At 38.6% G+C, this 20,030-nt stretch overlaps 1 protein-coding gene across 5 annotated transcripts in view; it reads right to left on the bottom strand.

The window, feature by feature from the left end:
* Positions 1-1,321: 1,321 nt before the first annotated feature.
* Positions 1,322-20,030, bottom strand: part of LOC127632471 (SRSF protein kinase 1-like) — a 56,721-nt gene continuing 38,012 nt past the window's right edge. For 4 of the 5 annotated variants that reach the window (XM_052111056.1, XM_052111058.1, XM_052111057.1 and 1 more), the window contains 14 exons: positions 17,879-17,994; positions 16,832-16,940; positions 16,628-16,715; positions 16,279-16,366; positions 13,270-13,376; positions 12,643-12,808; positions 11,066-11,091; positions 10,721-10,946; positions 9,300-9,707; positions 7,651-7,751; positions 6,271-6,378; positions 5,812-5,881; positions 3,716-3,808; positions 1,322-2,165 (listed from right to left, as the gene is read on the bottom strand). In XM_052111056.1, coding sequence (XP_051967016.1) covers positions 1,981-2,165; positions 3,716-3,808; positions 5,812-5,881; positions 6,271-6,378; positions 7,651-7,751; positions 9,300-9,707; positions 10,721-10,946; positions 11,066-11,091; positions 12,643-12,808; positions 13,270-13,376; positions 16,279-16,366; positions 16,628-16,715; positions 16,832-16,940; positions 17,879-17,994 — 1,891 coding nt within the window. In that variant the 3' untranslated portion in view covers positions 1,322-1,980. The remainder of the gene's footprint in view (positions 2,166-3,715; positions 3,809-5,811; positions 5,882-6,270; positions 6,379-7,650; positions 7,752-9,299; positions 9,708-10,720; positions 10,947-11,065; positions 11,092-12,642; positions 12,809-13,269; positions 13,377-16,278; positions 16,367-16,627; positions 16,716-16,831; positions 16,941-17,878; positions 17,995-20,030) is intronic. The other variant, XM_052111059.1, reaches the window with a different exon arrangement.

Raw genomic sequence — 20,030 nt, 5'->3', positions numbered from 1 at the left:
TAATGTAGCATTGATAAAACAGGGCTGTGGACAATTTTATAAAGCGCTTACATTAATTCTTCTGTTAAAACGCTTGTATTATTTGAGCTGTGAAGTTGTTTAAATTGTCATTTTTAGTGTTTGTTGACATTACATCGTCATGCAACGAAGTTCTAAAGTTGGCTATAACTTCACACAGACAAGGTTAGCAAGGTATTTTATGATTACATGCATGTCTTTTGGCTATACTTAAGTTTAGGGTTTTAACGTTCACTTCCATTTTAAGTGCTTCACTGGCACTTTTTAAAAGGAGGGGGCAAGTCATAATACATTGTGGCATTCAACATTATGCAACAAATGCTGTCAAGCTTAACCCTGAAAGTTCCTTTAATAAATTGAGTTCAACAAACCAAATGAAGTGTAGCTATAACTACTATATTACACTGAGTTTGACTTAATCCAACTAAATGTTGGCTCAATGAAACCTACTTAACCTGAATGAAAGACATTACATTTCTTGTAAAAATTCTCAAATTTAATTAAGCAAAGGTAATGCCATTTTTGAGTGATCACACAGGCTTGAGGTCAAGTCATACTCTACACAAGTGCTTACAAAAGGCAATATCTAGTCAATGAAATATTTTCAGAACAAAGCTTGAAAAATGAATTCACTAGAGAAATATGTTGCATCTGGTTAGTACACAGTATTAGAATCAACATCAGAGATTCACAAGCCATTTCCAAATCTTTATTTGTAGTTAATACAGAAAAACTTTTAGTTCAGTGCTGAAAAAATCAAAAGCAGAGACATTCTTGAAAATGGAGAGAGAGCGAGCGAGAGCGAGAGAGAGAGCGAGAGAGAGAGAGAGAGAGAGCAGAGGACATGTTTGTAGTATCACCAAAGGTCAAATGAAACCGCCTAATCCAAAAGAGAAATCAAAGGCCTTTAAAGCCATTCAAGTTAAACTACAGCGGTGTCCGCTTCACCCTCTGGAAAATAAAAACCAATGATATCCTGCCTAAAGCAACACTGTGAAAGCTCCAATTGCACAGATCATTGCAGATTCATTCAGAAAGCCTTAACAAAACTGTACACGAACAATGGGACTTAAGACTGTACAACACTGAACCTGTGAAGAACAAACTCTTTGGTATGAGTATGTACAATATTTGAGATTTTCTCACTGATTTTGTTAATAAACAGATACCAATATGACCCTGGCACCCATTATTCCTCAATTATACTACATGATTAATGTTACAAAATTCGTTATTTCAACCTTTAATAGAACTTTATAGATCTTATGATTGCAAGATGTACTACAAGGAAACATGGATGAAACATTAGCATTTCTTTCGTTTTATTTACTTAAGTCTTTTTTGGTAAAAGTGCATGGGTATGTTTCTCTTGCTTAGCATTGCACATTCATTAAGTACAGTTCCAAAACAAACAAACAAATCAGACTCAGAACTTCAATAATGTCCAATCGTGTGTGGAAACTGTTCAGAGTTCCCTCTTCATTCAGACATATGATCTACAACAATTTTGTGGCGATATTAAAGATCAACAATCATTTTTTATGGTTTCCATACAGTAAAAAAACACTACAATCAGCTGATGAGTCCCAAGTCATATAAACTGAACACTCCTGCTCTAAGAAAACGGAGAGATTCTGAAAGCAAATCTGAAATGTTTCAAACAATCCTGATATGATGGAAATTGATACAAAATTGATTAGATCTATTAGAATAAGTCAGCAAGAGCTCAAACCAATGAGATGACAGCACACTCAAATTAAACCCATTACATAAAAAATGACAACAATATAAGAACAGGATTCCGATAAGATCTGCTTGACCGGACCTTCTCGCAGCTCGCAGCTAATATTTTCCATGACACCAGGTATGGCTCTATAAGACAGCATCGGTCACCAGCGAGCATTCAGGAGTTCCAAAGAACATTGTATGTGAGTGTGTGTGTGTGTGTTTGTCATTTGTCCACTAGGAGGAGATCCAGGAATGACGGAGGCACTCTGCAGCAGTAGCTCTTTTCTCCGGGATGAGGTCCAACATTGGAAGCAGGAAGTCAGAGAAATTCTGGGCCTCCTCTTGTGCCCATTCATATTTCTCTACCAGCACATTTATCAATCCCCACGGTTTAAGCTTAGTGATGTGCCTCAGATCACCTAATAAACAAATAGAAACACTTTGTTTTTCATTTTCAGAAAAAAAGGAAATACGAAACAATGTTGTTTTCAGTTGCCATGCAAGCTGTGAGGTCATCTGCTATTTTAATGTATGTATTAGTGCTACCCCCTGATAGTCATCCAAAGGTTAGTCAATGAGAAGAGTCGACCAAGTTTTGATAGGTCGGTTAGTCGCCAAAAAAAAAAACTCCACAGGACGCTAGGTGGTACTTTGGGGTAATTTACGTAAAGCAGGGTTAGGGTTAAGCCTACATAATAAAAGCAAGACACCTTGATTTCAAACTTGTAACTTTTTTACCAAAAGATTCAAATGAAACTGGAACAAATTATATGCAATCAAAATGTGTGTTATTCAACTTTTGGCAAAGAACCTGCTTCATCTGTGCATTCTCTACCGGTCGGGTATTTCAGTGTCTGGGAAAATATATAATGTGTGTGAGTACATTTATTTTGTTCCCTCCTTCACGATATATATATATACTGTTTGTGTGTGTGTATATATATATATATATATATATATATATATTCTCCTCCCATCTACCAGTGATGCTTGATTCAACTTCCCGCATCTACTACCTGCACAGATATCAACAGCGCAACTGGGTTGTAGGTTGCCAGGTTGAGGTCACAAATGGGTTGTAATTTGTATGATGTGTTGTGTGTGTGAGTAGGATGCGTTTCATTCAAGATCTGGCAACTGGACAACCTTGGAATAATATATTGATGTGATCATTCATATAATGAAGGTTTGGGCCATACAAATTACGGGAGTGTTGACGGGTATGGTCTATGGGCAAATTATTTGCAATATTTGATGATAATAATAAATTAATGGGAAAACGAGACAAATATCGTCTTGACATCGACAAAGGCATCAGCTATTGGCGCTCACTCTGACCAACGTCGACCCTAATGTGCATTTATCACTATAAATTAACAAAATGTTCAGACAGACTCCTTTGCTGGTTTTTCCAACCATTCAGGATCATTACCACTTTTGCCGGTGTCGCTGCGTCTTGCTTCGTGTGTGCGCTTGTAAAATGTATATTTTAAAGGCTCGTTATTATGGTTAAGTATTTCTCTGTAATGTAGAACAGTGTTAGCAATGTTAACGATACTATTCTTTTTCTATTATTCTTATTCAGCCCTGGAACGACAAACCATTTTCTGAAGCCACCCAAAAATATATATTTAAGTAATTAAATTAATATATTAAATGTGCGACTAGTCGACTAATGGCTTAAACTAATGACTAATAGTCAACTACGAAAATATTTGGTCTGGGGGAGCCTCATCCAATCAGACTTTAGAAGATAAATCGGTTTTAAAATGACAGCCGGCAACAAATAGGAGAGGATATATGGGCTACAGGCACACACACTGAAAAATGTAATGGTCATACCAACAATGGGAGTGACTGACATACCTCATTAATCATGCTATAACAATTCATGCAAGCATACTGAACTGCAAGCAAGTTTATCACGTAAGTGAAACGAACATTAGCTGAGCAATTACTCATGCTGTACCTTTCTTGGTGAAGAATTCCTTGGAATATTTGCCGTTCAGGATGAGTTTACGAGGAATCTTCCCCAGCAGCTCAATAATCAATGCAATGTGATCTGTTCACGAAAGGAAAGACAGATAAATATCTAGTGGATGGCAAGACAACTGTCATTAAATTGAGGAACAAGACGGAAACACTGAAACCAACTGGCCTAATAAATTTGATGTCTAGCTTCCTGGGATCCACAAATAAATGTTTGTTCTTTCTAGGAGGACATTTGTTTTTAGTGAATAACCATTTAAATTCATAGTGTATCTTGCAAGATACTAGATACTTTGCAATAGAATTATGAACCAAACATTATAATGAAGAAATATGTTACAAGAGGCCATGCGACATTGTGAATATGGTCATGGCTAAATGGTGTTGTCAGGCGCACACCTCAAATATTAGCGCATTATTGCATTCATAAAACGATACTACATAATAAAAATACTTGGACTATGTGAATTCAGTGAGTACTGTTTCTTCCGATAGAAGATGTAAGCCTAACTAGTGCAACAGTTGGCTTTCAGGGCTACACAGTGAAATACAGTGTCGATGTGAGCAGGTGTTTCACTGCCACACTCACCTGTACTTTATTAGGTACACCTGTATACCTACTTATTCAATCCAATCATCTGACAGCAGTGAAATGCATAAAATCATGCAGATGTGGGTCAGCAGCTTCAGTTAATGTCCACATCAACCATAAGAATGGGGAAAAGTGACTTAAACCATGGTATGATTGTTGGCAAAAGACAGGCTGGTTTGAGTATTTCTGTAACTGCTGATCTCCTGGGATTTTCAGTCTCTAGAATTTACTCAATGGTGCCAAAAAGCAAAAACACCCAGTGTGCAGCAGTTCTGCAGATGGAAATGCATTGTTGATAAGAGAGGTCAACAGAGAATGGCCAGACTGGTTCGAGCTGACAAAAAGGCTACAGTAACTCTGAAAACCCCACTGAACAATTGTAGTCAACATAACAGCATCTCATAATGCACAAGTAGAACCTTGAGGCGGGTGGGCTACAACAGCAGAAGACCCTATTGAGCACTTTATTAGGACCATAATGTGCCTATTAAAGTGCTCAGTGAGTGCATATCACATATTTTAGTATGATTGGAATGCTGTATAGACTAACCTGCACCCAGCACCAGAATAATCCAGTTTACAATGAAATTCTTAAAATTTTGAATGAGAGAGAAAGAGGAGAAAAAAAAGGCATTTTGCTGGGCCTAGATAGAGTCATGATTGAGACTAGATTGTGGCTTTAATATAAAACCTGACTGATCAGGAGCTGTTCACTTTAAAGCTAATATTACACTGCGGTTGAGAAGAGCATGCATTGGAACATGAGAACTTCTGGTTGTATTGCGTAAATGTTAGGAGCGAGCTTCTCTCATGAACATGCATAAAAGAGCTAGGTGGAAGTGAAGCTTTTTGGTAAATAAGGACTGAATTTTTGCTTTGTTTCTCAACCAAAGCTATCATATCACTTCAGAAGACATGGATTAAACCACTCCACTTTTAAGATGCCGTTATGTACTTTTTGGAACTTGAAAGTTTTGGACCCCACTGAATTACATTTTGTGGTCAAAAACACCCCATCCATCATTCGGAAAAACCTTTGTGTTCCACAAAAGAACAAGTGAATAGAGTTTGAGACATGAGGGCAGTTGATGAGAGAATGATAATTTTTGGGTGAACTGCTATTTGCATAAAATCCTGTTTACTAAGATCCTGTTTAATAAGAACACTAAACCATCAAATGCCTATTTTTCACTATTTATTTTACTTGTAACTCATTTCTGGCGAGAAACAAGCATAATAGTCATTAAATATTTTCTTTAACTTGCTTAAATAAATTTGCTATAGATCATTAGATATGACGTTGTTACCTTGGAATTTGTTTTAGAACATTTTACATCACACTATGCTGCCTTGGACAAAAGCCTGTCAGTTTACTTAAGAGGCATCTGCATAGGGAAACGTTGCCGGAGAAGTCACAGACTGACTGGGCTGCTGCATTAGGTTTCAGACACAGGCAGAAGCAGAGCCTGTAGAAGAATAATTACCTTCATCTCTGGAATAATCCTCTCCAGAGTGAGGCTCGAACAGGTAATCCCCCGTCGCCAGCTCAAATGCCTGCGGAGATACACACTTTGACTCAGACAACACTTGTGTGTGTGGACAACACAATCCTAAAATCATAAAATTCCCTAGGTGGTAGGCAGCGATCAAAAGGCTGAGTGCTCGACCGTGTGCTAGACATAATGGCATGTCGAAAAAAATCAAGTATACCCATGCCTTCAGGAGGTAGCTGCCAATGTAGGCAGGCAAGGCAGCTTGCTAGGTTTTGGAACAAATATAAACTCGAAACTGTGATGTTTTGGGACTGCACATGTCATTGGTGGTGATTCCCCTTACACCAAAATAATCTAAAACAGCCTTTTTGTTTTTGCAGCATTACTAAAAATGGAAAAGTCAGTTCTTGTCAAAAGCCCAGATTTAAGTCTCTCAGTCTTTAAACGCACCATGCATGCCGTGCTCCAGATGTCTGCTGGGGTGCCGTATCCTGTCCCAATCAACACCTCCAGAGAGCGATACTGTCGTGTCTGAATATCATCTGTGAAGTGTTTGTGCTGAACAGGATAAACAAGAGTTACATAAAGCGGAACCAAATGCTTATACAAGAGTGAGACATGCTGACAATATCCTCATGGGTATTAAACTGATAAATAAATTTCTTTAATGCATTGATTTCCCCAATTTAAGAGCACATCTGAATCTTACCGCACATTATTGAATGACTAGTATACACTCACCAGCCTCTTTATTAGGTACACCTGTACATCTACTTATTCATGCGATTATCTAATCGGCCAATCGTGTGGCAGCAGTGTAATGTATAAAATCACGCAGATATGTGGCATGATTGTTGGTGCCAGATGGGCTGGTTTGAGTATTTCTGTAACTGCTGATCTCCTGGGATTTTCACACACAGCAGTCTCTAGAGTGTAAAGAGAATGGTGTGAAAAACAAAAAGAATCCAGTGAGCGGTGGTTCTGTGGGCAAAAATAGCTTGTTAATGATAGAGGTCAGAGGAGAATGGCCAGACTGGTCCAAGCTGACAGGAAGGTCACAGTAACCCAAATAACCACACGTTACAACAGCTCTATGCAGAAAAGCATTTCTGAACATACAACATGTCGAACATCGAGGCGGACAGGCTACAGCAGCAGAAGACTCTTCCAGGTTCCACTACTGTCAGCTTAGAACAGGAAACTGAGGCTGCAGTGGGTACAGGCTCACCAAAACTGGACAGTAGACGATTGGAAAAACATCACCTGGTCTGACAAATCTGGATTTCTGCTGGGGTACACAAGTGCCATCTGTCTCAAGGTTCGACATGTTGTGCTTTCTGAGATGCTATTCTGCTCACTACATTTATTCAAAGGGTTTATCCGAGTTAGCGTAGCTTTTCTGTAAGCTCAAACCAGTCTTGATGTTCTCCGTTGACCTCTCTCATCAACAAGGCATTTTCATCCACAGAACTGCTGCTTACTGGATGTTTTTGGCACCATTCTGAGTAAATTCTAGAGAATGATGTGCGTGAAAATCCCAGGAGATCAGCAGTTACACAAATACTCAAATAATACAACAATCATGCCACTGTCTAAATTACAGAGATCACATTTTTCCCCCATTCTAATGGTTGATGTGGAAATTAACTGAAGCTCCTGATCTTTACACATTACACAGCTGCCACATGATAGGCCGATTAGATAATCACATGAATAAGTAGGTGTACCTAATAAGGTATACGTGAGTGTACATTCAGCCTAAAATGTACAAGAAAATACTTCTGAGTTGTGTTATGTCTGCTGGAAGTGCAAGTACAACGTCACACTCACCACCCAGCAGGCGTTGCCCAAGTCAGCAATTTTCACCTGGATCTTGTCAGCATTTAGAGGCTCCAGGGGATTCACCAGCAGGTTCCCCACCGCAATCTTAGCTGCAGTACAACAGGTCAATATTGAAGAAAGATGGGTTTTTGAATAAATAAAACACACACGTGCACATCTGGAATTGGCTATTCTGAAGTTCAAAGTGTTTGCTGACCAGCAAGTTAAATTGAATCTTCTGATTTAAAAAGCATTGTAGGACATTGTGTCCAATACAGCAGCTCACTAATAATCAATAGCTGCCATGAGAAATGAGCCTGTTAGGATAAAGCCAAAACACCTACATTTAAATGCTTAAACAAAATGTCTTACTGATTTAACTGAAGGAAACTTGAAACGTGCAATACCATGAAAAGGACTTTAAACTCTTTCCAGCAATAAGATGTGTATCCAGATCAACAGAACAATTATTTGAACCATCAATTACTAGATCAGTAAGAATTAGTTACTTATTAGTTACACCATGTCCTAACAAATCAAAACATATTTGACTTTTAATATACATCCATGTAGAGAGGGATTTTAGACCAACAAGACTTCACAGTGGATGGGGCTAACAAGGGCAATGTTGCTGAAATACAAAACTAACATTCAACAAAATGTCAGGTTGTCCATCACAGCTGGTTAGGAGAAAAACTCTCATTTATAAGACTGTTATTAATCACTTGCTGCTTAATGTTTTGCCTGATTAGAAACTGTTCGAGCTGATTTGAATGGAGATCACCAGTGTCAGAAATTAACTTTACAATTAAGAGTCCATTTTTGCCCTGTGCATTTGATTCTGAGGCATTTTTTCACCTTTAAGAGGGCAATTTTTTTTTTACTACAGTATATAAAAAATATAGTGTGAGGCATCCTTTTAGGTTAAACACTTACATTTTTTTGAAAGATACCCAGCCCTACATATATATCAGATGTAATAAATAAACTAATTATATTAGGAATTCATTATGAGTGCTTTTTTTGCCCACACATTTTAAATTATGTGGGATTTTTGTCACATTCAGAGGCACTTTTACCCAAAGCCCCTTAATTTCTGACCCTAGAGGTCACCATAACATGTTTTTTTATTTTTTTTTATTCAGGGTTCCCACATCCTTTGAACAATGAAATTCCATGATTTTCCCATGACATTATCCAGCTGTTCAAGATTACTAAAGAATGATAATTACAAATAATGGAAGATCACACTTACACTTATTTTTCTAGCTGATGAAATATCTTAGAGCTGAGCATTACTAGAAAAATGCATATTTAGTTCTAAAATCTTGATGCCTTTCTAAAATTGAATTGATTCCATTGACTTTTCCAAGCCTGGAAATCACAATTTGGAAATTGTCTGACATGGAAGTTTTCCAAGAGGAAAAGCCTGTGCGAACCCTGTTAATTCCAAAGCTATTATCAATTTGTTAGACAGTTTTATGTGAAGTTAATTATCCCTCAAAGCAAGCTGAGATTCCTTTTCAAAACACCTGTTCAAACAACAGTGACTCAATAGGGACAACACGCATAAAGAGAGAGAAAGAGCAGGACAGAAGTGGGTGGAGGTTAGTAAGGAGCACATAGAGGATCAGAGGGAGGGTTCACTCCACACTGACCGTCCTTCAGGCTCTCCTCCTCTGGGGCCACCTGCGTGTTGGGGTCCACCTCCATGGTGAGGCCCATCTCCGCTCTAGGGGCCTCAGCAGAGCTGCAGCCATTCAGCTCTGCCGTGGGGCCTTCTGGACCCTGCACTCTAGGGCACTGTGACTCAACCATGCCACAATTCAAAGGTCCATTACCGTCAGTGGCGGCAGGGAATGGAGGACTGGAATCTTTTTCTTCTGTGCCGTTGCATGCTGGGTAAGGGTTAGGAGGCTCGGGCCCCTCCGTGCTGCTGTCGTAAGGGTTCACGGGGGTGTCGTCCTTCATCTGCAGCTGAAGATCTGGGGTCTGTTCTTCCTCAGGGCCCTGGCTGTGACCATTGATGGCACCTCTGGGCTGAGACCAACAGTCTGTGACGGCATCTGGGGAAACAGGGACAATATAAAAGTTTTGACTTCGATACATCCTCAAAGTTAAAATACTCTAATATATCGTGACGTAGTAGACTCTGAAGCACTGCCACACCAGTCATGGTGATGACAGTAGCTTGAAGCATGATTTTTTTTAAAACCACCGAGAGGCTGGGCACATTAAGCCCAGGGAAGAACAGCAGGGATTCTGCAATATTCAAGAAATCTTTTAGTCATAAAAATTACTTAAGGTATCATCTAATCACAATAACATAATTAACAACTGCTCACTAAACTAGATTTAGTTGGTGTTTACGCATACAAAACCTGACATTACAAAGCTGTTTCTGGCAACTGGGCCTTCTTTTAATGAAGGTCTATGGGATTTTTTTCACTGTTTTTTATTCAACAGGAGAAAATAACAGAATACCTCTCCTCAACAAGTCACACAATTCAAGGTATAATTTTTTTTATCCCCTTTTTCTCCCCAGTTTGGAATGCCCAATTCCCATGGTGGCACGGTTACGCACCTCAATCTGGGTGGCAGAGGACAATTCTCAGTTGCCTTCATTTCTGAGACTGTCAATCCAAGCATCTTTTCACGTGGCTCATTGTGCATGACACCGCGGAGACTCCGCACGTGGAGGCTCATGCTATTCTTCGCGATCCACGCACAACTTACCACGCGCCCCATTGAGAGCGAGAACCACTAATCACGACCTCAAGGAGGTACCCCATGTGACTCTACCCTCCCTAGCAACCAGCCCAGTTTGGTTGCTTAGGAGACCTTGGCTGAAGTCACTCAGCATGCCCTGCATTTGAATTTGCGACTCCAGGGGTGATAGTCACTGTCAGTACTCACTGAGCTACCAAAGACCCATTAATGTCTGTCACACAAACGTTGCGAGAAGAATTACAAGTAAAAATGTAAACCCCATTAATGAGAAATTATACTGATGTTTACCATATCAAAAAACACTAATAATGAAGTGTTTGGGTTCAATATACAGTAATCCTGTCAATACCCGTTAATAGTGAGGCCTCAGCTGTGATGTCATCCAGTGTCTTGGTAGTAGGGACTGATGGGGTGCTGTCGGGGGTCTCCGTTTCTTCCTCATCCTCTTCCTCTTCTCCTTCCTCTGGGCCTTTCTCCAGTCCCTCTATCTCCAGGATTCTCTTCTCCAGGAGTTCAGCCTGACGCTTCTGTTTCTTCTTCATCTTTTTCTTCTTGTTCTTTGACATCTTTGCCATCTGAAGGAGATGTATCAAACCATGTTAAAACGTTTCATAAAAAATGTGAAAGCTCTACAGTAAAAAAAAAAAACAAATTAAACACAAATCAATCAAGTAGATTTCCTTGGGAAACTTACTTGTTTAGGGGCTGGAGCTGTACTCACTGTAATAGAAAAAAGATTCAAAGAAAATTAATAAAAAATAATAAAGTCAGTACACTTTTGTGCAAGATCAACGTCACAGAAGCAGAGAGTTCATAGGCAGTGCACATGAGGTTCTCCAGAGAGACTCAAACTGTGGGAATTTATCATCCTTCACTTGTTTTGCAGACTATATGAGTCACTGCTCTCCATTTAGTAACATCCCCGCAGACTTCACGTCACTTTACATTTTGCATCAATGGTTAAGTGCTCTACCCATAATGCCAAATCCATCAAGTTACAAAGTTACAGTTTTATACGTTTTGTCGGCTTGGATACAGCATATTTTATGATAATAGCCTCATAACATTAGGTGTCAAATAATATCATACTATTCACCATGTTTCTTTTTTATGGTTTATTTTCAAACCCCGCAAAAAATTGCAACTAAGAGATACTGTATATTGCAGAATATTCTTAGGCAATCTGAACCCAGCCTAAAAGGGATAGTTCACCCAAAACTGAAAACTTATAATTTATTCACCCTCATGCCATCAAAGATGTGTTTGACTTACTTTCTTCTGCTGCACAGAAAGATTTTTGAAGAATATGTGAACTCACAAAAAGGTAACATAAATGTAATCAGTGTGATTCAAGTCTTTTAATCCATGTCTCTTAATCGATCTAATACATTTTTGGATGAGAACTAACCAAAATGTAACAACCTTTACAATGTACATCTTGCAAGTGCAGTCTCTAGGCATGATCATGATTTCAAGCTCATTTACACTTCCAAGTGCTTGACGCATGCAAAGTGCACTAGATGGAAGTGTAATCGAGCTTGAAATCACGATTGCCAAAGAGACTGCTGATGTTTTAAGATTTAAATGGAAAATGAAGTCATATTTTGGTCTGTTCTCACACAAAATCGATTAGATCGCTTAAGACAAGGATTTAACCACTGGAGTCTTATGGATTACTTTACGCTGCCTTTATGTGAGCTTTTTGGAGCAAAACATTTGGTACCAATTCGCTTGCATTGCATGAACCTACAGAGCTATAATATTCTTCTAAAAATCTTCATTTGTGTTCTGCAGAAGACATACATATCTGAGATGGCATGAGTGTGAGTAAATAAATTTTCATTTTTGGGTGAACTATTTCTTTAATGTATTTGTTCTAAATATTATAAATATAAAATGTTTGAATACAATAAATTAACATTGATATATATATATATATATATATCATACACACACACAGTTAAATATAATGTGCATTAATATCAGCCTAAAGAGATTTACTCTTTTAGTTTGCTTCTATGTTGGAAGCACACAATCATTTTTCTACTTTTCTAATTTCCCACACTTTGAATTTCCACAAATTTCATGTCGTCTGTGATTACTTTTTATAGAGATTGCAGTAACAAAAAAGGAATTTATAGATTAAATATTTAAGGGTAGAAATGAAGTAGAAATAGAGTAAAAATAATAATTTCTGTGCCCCATGACCGTGGGAAAACTATAAATCATCTAAATGTTCTGCCGTTGCATATTTGAGAGGAGAGTTTCCACCTGCAGAGCCAGAAGGGGGCGGAGCTCCAGATTTCTGCCAATCCGTTGCTTCTGCAGCTAGTCTCTTGACATATGCCTCATTCACATCCATCAGGATGTTCTCTGGCTTTATATCTGTGTGAATGATTTTACACTTGGTATGCAGGTAGTCCAGGCCTTGCAAGACCTACGTAGAGAAAACAGAGATGGGAAGATATTTATGCTGTTGATGGACTGGATTATGAAGGAAAAGCAGCAGCTAACAAGTGGCCAGCATACATGGGAACTCCATGAATACTGTTTAACAAGCATTCCAGGTGGATGCCGCATGAAGTTAGTTGAAATCTTTGGTGGCTGCATAATTAAAATGCATCATTGTGTGCTACTTTATAGCTTAGATGACTTCACTAATATTTAAAAACATAGAAAATAGGAATAATATAGAAACAGTAGGTGTTTCCAAACATTTGACTGGTAACATGACATTATGTAGTACTTAAGCAATTTAATGTACTGCAATATCAAAGGAAATCAAATTAACAAATGGCATACTTAACCTGAAGACAATGACGACCCATCCGTGAAGGTAATTCATGTACAATGGCTATAGAGAAAACAAAATTCTATCCTCAGCATATAGAAGCGTACCTGTCGAATAATGCTCTTGACACATGGCAGCGGTAGGCCCTGGTAGTTGGATTTAATAATCCACTTCAGCAGATGGTGACCGAGAACTTCAAACACCATGCACACATCTGACAGAGCACAGTAAAGGAAAAAAGATGGTCCCAGGACACCATGATCCTTTAGGAAAATAAGTCAAGAACTCCAGCTCATTGTGAGCTGTTCTCTTCAAATAAGAGTACCGTAATTTCCGGACTATAAGCCGCAACTTTTTTCCCACGCTTTGAACCTCGCGGCTTATACAATGACGCGGCTAATATATGGATTTTTCCCGCTTTCAAATGTTTTATATATATATATATATATATATAAAAAAAACATTCTGTGACGTGCTCAGTTTTTTGGCGCGTGAAGCTTTCATTAGACCAATGAAATTGCCGAACGGGTTAAGGTCAAAACAACTTTTTTGTTTACTGTTTAGATTAAATCGAAGGCTCAAACTTCCCATCATTCTGATTACGGTAGTAATTTTGTCACCCTCACCATGGCAAAGACATGGAGAAAAGCATATGATGCTGCTTTCAAGTTGAAGGCGATTGATCTGGCTGTTGGAAAAGGAAATAGAGCTGCTGCACGGGAGCTTGGTCTTAATGAGTCGATGATAAGACGTTGGAAACAGCAGCGTGAGGAATTGACTCAGTGCAAAAATACAACTAAATCTGAGGCTATTCAACTCCGACACTGAAGGAGATGACTTCAGTGGTTTCAGTGCACAGGACGAGGAAGATAGTGACCAATGACTTTCTTGGTAGGCTACTATTTACTGCAAATGTTTTATTACAAGCCGTGTGTGGCAGCGGGGGCATGGTCAAGCGCCCGTCCGGGAGAGAAAAGCTGTAAGGGCGCTTACACCTGCGCTTAAATTATGTCTAACACTGGTGTCTAATTTCAAGTGCCCTGCTTCACATGTCCTTCTTGGGAAAACTGTCACACGGGCACCAGTGTGACAGTTTTCAGCAGGGCACTTGACGTTCCAGGTAAGGCTTTTAATGGCCACAGCAATGTTTACAATCAATTTTATAAAGTTTCTCAATTCCTCTATGCGCCAACACTAGACTGACGTGTGTCACTCTCTCAGCTCTGTGGCTGCTGCCTTTTATGACGCTCTCCCCATGCTTACTGAAATTAGACACCGGTGTTACACATAATTTAGCTCAGGTGTAAGCGCCTTACCGCTTTTCTCTCGGACGGGCGCTTGACCACGCCCCGTTGCCACACCGTGTTTCGTTAAAGCCTATTTATTTTTGTTACAAGCCGTGTTTCGTTAAAGCCTGAGTAAAGTTCATTTGTTTCAATGTACCGGTAGGCACCTGCGGCTTATAGACAGGTGCGGCTTATTTATGTTCAAAATAATATTTTATTTAAAAATCAGTGGGTGCGGCTTATATTCAGGTGCGCTCAATAGTCCGGAAATTACGGTAAATTGGGCTGAATCTGGGCAAAGTGCCTGGTCCCAAAACTGTTAATGTGTGGCAGCGCTGTGAATTGATATGGAGTTTATTAGAAAAACACCTGTGGATATCTGGTAAAATGATCTATGTAGACAAGTATGGAGGCATTATTTGCAAAATGCCACCTGTGTGATACACATCACTATCAAACATGCTTTCAAAAATGTGGAAATCAAATTCTTCTCATGCACTATTTTCTAAGTCTTCTGAATCGGTATGATCATTGTGTGATAAACAGAACAACTTTGAGCTGTTTTATCCTTTCAAATAAAATCTCATTAATTCTCATCAAGTCTCGTTACCAAACGTGCAACATGTCATGACGTTTGGTCACAACGGTGTCTCCAGCATATTCAAATTAAACACCATTTTTGACGAAGTCAGTCATTCAGGTTTGGATCAACATTAGAGTAAATAAGAAAATTATATTTTTGGGTGAACGATTTCTTTAAGTCTCATGAACCTTCACACAGTTAAATTTATGGGTTCATATCGAGTTTGATATTAATGAAAGTTGACTTTTAGTCAGATGTTAATTCAGTAACCTCTCTGACAGATTCTGCGGTGGATTAAATACAAGCACAATCCAGTGAGTTTGGGAGTCCTAAAATGATGTAAAAATGTAAGTTCTCTTATCATTTACTCTAATCTACCCTTATACCACCCCAGATTTTTACAGCTTCATTTCTTCAGCAGAACACAAATGAAGATTTTTTGAAAAATATCTCAGCTTTATTGGTCCTTACAGTGCAAATTAATGGGTGACCAGACCTTTGTAAGCCCCCAAAATCACAAAGGGAACATAAAAGTAATCCATATAATTCCAGTGTTTAAATCCATATCTTCAGAAGCGATAAAATAGGTATGGGTGAGAAACCGAACAATATAAAAATATTTTTTTAACTTAAAATCTACACTTTAACTCTCACTCTCAGTGAAAGTAAAACAAAACAGGCACTTGTAAGTGAAAGTGGAGATTCAGAGTAAAAAAAGGACTTAGTAAATTTTTATGTTTCTCACTCACAACTATTATATCCCTTCTGAAGATATGGATTTAACCATAATCATTTGGATTACTTTTGTTTTCTTTGTGATTTTTGGAGCTTCAAAAAGGTCTGATCACCATTCACTTGCATTGTATGGACCTACAGAGCTGAAATATTCTTCTAAAAGTCTTAGTTTGTGCTCTGCAGAAAAAAGAAAATCATACACGTCTGGGATGGAATGAGGGTGAGTAAATTGTGAGAGAAGTTTCATTTTTGGGTAAACTATCCCTTTAAAAGATCCCGTCATTTGTACTTGGTTGGCCACGCTCCGTTTCTGCAACCAGTACAGGAAATTCAAAGCAAAGACATGTCCTAGTTTATTTTATGGTTCCTGGCCCATTAAATTCATCTGGCTAACTGCAAGCTCACAACTCTGTAAAATATCCCATCCTAAAATAATCCTAACCTATCAGGAAACACTGCAATACACAGTACAACAGCAGAGAAAACAATGAAATTTGTGATGACTAGGATACGATTTCCGTTGACACCAGAGATCTTGAAGTCGTCCAATAACTGCACCACTTTTTCCCTGCTGGGATCATTCTGGTCTGTGTTTCTGACCTGAATTGATCAGATGGGTATAGGAAAATAATAACTCTCAGGCCTTAGACACTTTTATAGGCGAGAAACAATTTCAAAACCATTTTCTTTGGTTTATTACAAAATAAACCTTGACAGCACTCTCATTCGAGGAAATTGCTTTCCCCAAGCCATGTGGTAAACCGGAGTTTCATATTCTCAGAATCATGCAACACTAAATGGTCTCAAGAATAATTTATCATTATGGTTTCTATGGCAGCTCTGGTGTCAGGGGTAGCTCACCGCTCTCAAGAGCTTGATCTCATCGAGTGCTGTTTCAGTGTAGTGCTCTGCACTCTTAACCACTTTCATTGCCACAAAACGCTTCCCTCTGTAACCAAAACAATACATAATCTTTATGTTCACATACATAAAACACATCCACAACAAGAATGATACAGCAGAAACATAAAAAAAAAATAAAGACAACAATCAAGGTGAACATACTGTGTATCCCAAGCAAGCCAAACCGTGGAAAAATGACCCCATCCCAGCTTGCGGATTACGTGGTAACGTCCATTGAACAGGTCACCTATTTTTACATAGTGATAACCACCTAAAAAACAATTTTTTTAGCCATTAGAAAACAAAACCAACTGAAAAGCATCAAAATGTAACATTAAAGGTCCAAAATAAACAAAAGGCAAGCACCAAATGAGTAAAAATTGCTTTGGCAAGTAAATAAACCAGAAAACCACATACATTTTTTAAATCGAACTATAAGACTGATAATCTGACCCTTGCGTCAACGATTGAAGCCAAATACATACACATCCCCTTTCCTTCATGAAATCCCGAGTTTACCTAGGATGCCTAAAATCATCTCTTCTCTGGACCTCCATGCGGTGGCATATATCTGGGTTATTTCTCACATGAAACCCCCAAAACAAAAATATGAGGTACAAATTCATAATGGATCTTAAATGATATCTTTATAGGCACATTTCCAACAACGGGCCGAATGGTTCTTGTTGCAGAACTGTGCCACTCAGTACCGATCCGGGCTTATTGACACGGTTACAAATTCTTTGTCCACTGTGGTGCTGCAAAATCAAGATTAAACGGACTGACTGAGCAAGTGACCAATTGTGAGTCGACACGTTACTAACAGCATTTCACCAGCATAGTTCTTTGTCCTGAGCATGGTTAGCTAACTGTGCAGAAAATCCAGGACATGAACAGTTCGTAATTGTACCGAACGGAACCGTACTTAAGTGGAAATGCTACCTTTCATGCTCAGAATCGCTCGGCCCAATGGTGGAAAAGTAATTATTTAACAGGTACATTTTCTCAGCGAGACCAGCTTGTCCGATTGTGCGAGTGACACTATAGCATGCACTGTTTGTCACAAATACGGAACGAAAAACAGGTAAATATATGACGTTTCATGGGTGGTAAGAAAAAACTGTGCATGCATCTGATGCGTTTTTATTGCACCCATGAATAATTTCAGTGTCTGACTGACCAGCATTGTTATTAGCATAGGACTCCTACCCCTGCAGTAATCATTAGGGTCCTCCTGCTCCTCATCATCAGAGCCCAAGATCTCTTCATCTTGCTCCTGTAGAGAGTCAGGCTGCTGTGCAGCTCCCCTCAGGTGGGGCTCAGGCCTGGAGTAACAAATTGTATTGTTAGAAAACAGATGCAACAACGGGAGTAACAACAACCACCCACTGCCAATTGTCCAGGGGTGTAAAATAATCGAGTAAAAATAGTATTGTTCTTAAGTATTATTTTGGCGATTTGTACTTAACTAGAGTGCAATTTAAAACTGAATACTTGTACTTTTACTAAATTACATTTCCAAAGATTTTCTTTTACTTTTTACTCCTTACAATTTTATTTAAACTTTAAACTGAAAGTACGCATTACATTTTTGCAGATCATATTAGTTCGTCTTACTGGATAGAACCCGCAGTTTCACTGCATCCGACAAACCAGAGGTCAGTCGTTTCAAATGGAGTGTCACACGTAGGCTGTATGGAGCGCCGACCATCCGCAGAGGCCGAATCTCAGATCTGATTTGAGCTTCAGATATGTTGAAATAAATACGCTCGACTGAATGAGACGTATTCATTCAAAACTGAGCACGAATTGTGAAACACTGACGGTTTTTGACCTAAACGTTATTTTAAATACCTGCTACTTCAACAGATTGGACAGTTATATAATATGATCATTGTTGCAGATATATGTGTGTATATATATATATTTCACTGGCGGCCAAAAGTTTGGAATAATGTACAGATTTAGCGGTTTCTGAAGGAAATTGGTACTTTAATTCACCAAAGTGACATTCAACTGATCACAAATATAGTCAGGACATTACTGATGTAAAAAATAGCAACATCTCTATTTGAAAAAAGTAATTTTTGATCAAATCTAGACAAGCCCCATTTCCAGCAGCCATCACTCCAAAACCTTATCCTTGAGTAATCATGCTAAATTGCTAATTTGGTCATAGAAAATCACTTGCCATTATTTCAAATATAGCTGAAAGCTATTTGGTTCGTTGAATTAAGCTTAACATTGTCTTTGTGTTTGTTTTGAGTTGCCATAGTATGCAACAGACTGACATGTCTTTAGGTCAAAAATGTCAATGTCAATCATTGTTTTGAGGAAATTAAGGCTATATAATGCTTTAAATTGCCAAAAAACTGATTTCAAGCAAAGGTGTACACTACAGTCTTCAAAGACAAAGGGCAACTGGCTCTAACAATGACAAAAAGAGATGTGGAAGGGCCAGATACAACTAAACAAGAGGATAAGAACAGTCTTGAGTCTCTAGTTTGAGAAATAGACACCTCGCATGTCCTCAGCTGACAGCTTCATTGAATTCTACCCGCTCAACACCAGTTTCATGTACAACAGTAAAGAGAAGACTTAGGGGTGCAAGCCTTATGGGAAGAATTGCAAAGAAAGACACTTTTGAAACAGAAAAAGAAAAGGTTAGAGAGGGCAAAGAAACACAGACATTGGACAACAGATAACTGGAAAAGAGTGTTATGGATCTTAACCCCATTGAGCTTTTGTGGGCCGACAAGACAGCCACATCTATAACAAGTGCTACAGGAAGTGTGGGGTGAAATGTCACCCGAGTATCTTGACAAACTGACCGCTAGTATACCAAGGATCTGCAAAGCTGTCATTGCTGCACATGGAGGTTTAATTAAAGTAGTTCTGAATTTAATTTAATTTTTCAAATTGTAATAGTAATTTTTCACATCATTAATGTCCTGAATATACATTGTGATCCATTGAATGCCACTTTGATGATTTTTTTTTTTTTACCAATTTCTTTCCATAAGAACAAAATCTATACATTATTCCAAACTTTTGGCCACCAGTATATGTTGTGAATAACTGATGCAAGTGCATTCATTTATTTTTATTCACTGGTACAAGAGAAAAATAGCTTTGCAGTCATTCATTGTGTATTTGTTTGAGTTTGTCTCCTGTGTTTTGTTTCCCACTTGAATGCTTGACATGTCATTGTAACGAACGCCATACTCTGAGGTACAAGCTTCCTAGGACCACTTGAAGGCAGACGGCATTTGCAAATGCCACCGAGGGAGAAATATGACAGTCGAAGACAGTAATAAGGCGACTTAAACCAATCTAATTTCACAACATAAATCTCTCATGC

This window comes from Xyrauchen texanus, chromosome 39 (assembly GCF_025860055.1).
Source record: "Xyrauchen texanus isolate HMW12.3.18 chromosome 39, RBS_HiC_50CHRs, whole genome shotgun sequence".
In the NCBI taxonomy this organism is placed as follows: Eukaryota; Metazoa; Chordata; class Actinopteri; order Cypriniformes; family Catostomidae; genus Xyrauchen; species Xyrauchen texanus.
The sequence above is the reverse complement of the archived record's forward strand: the minus strand, read 5'-3'. Positions and strand labels throughout refer to the sequence as shown.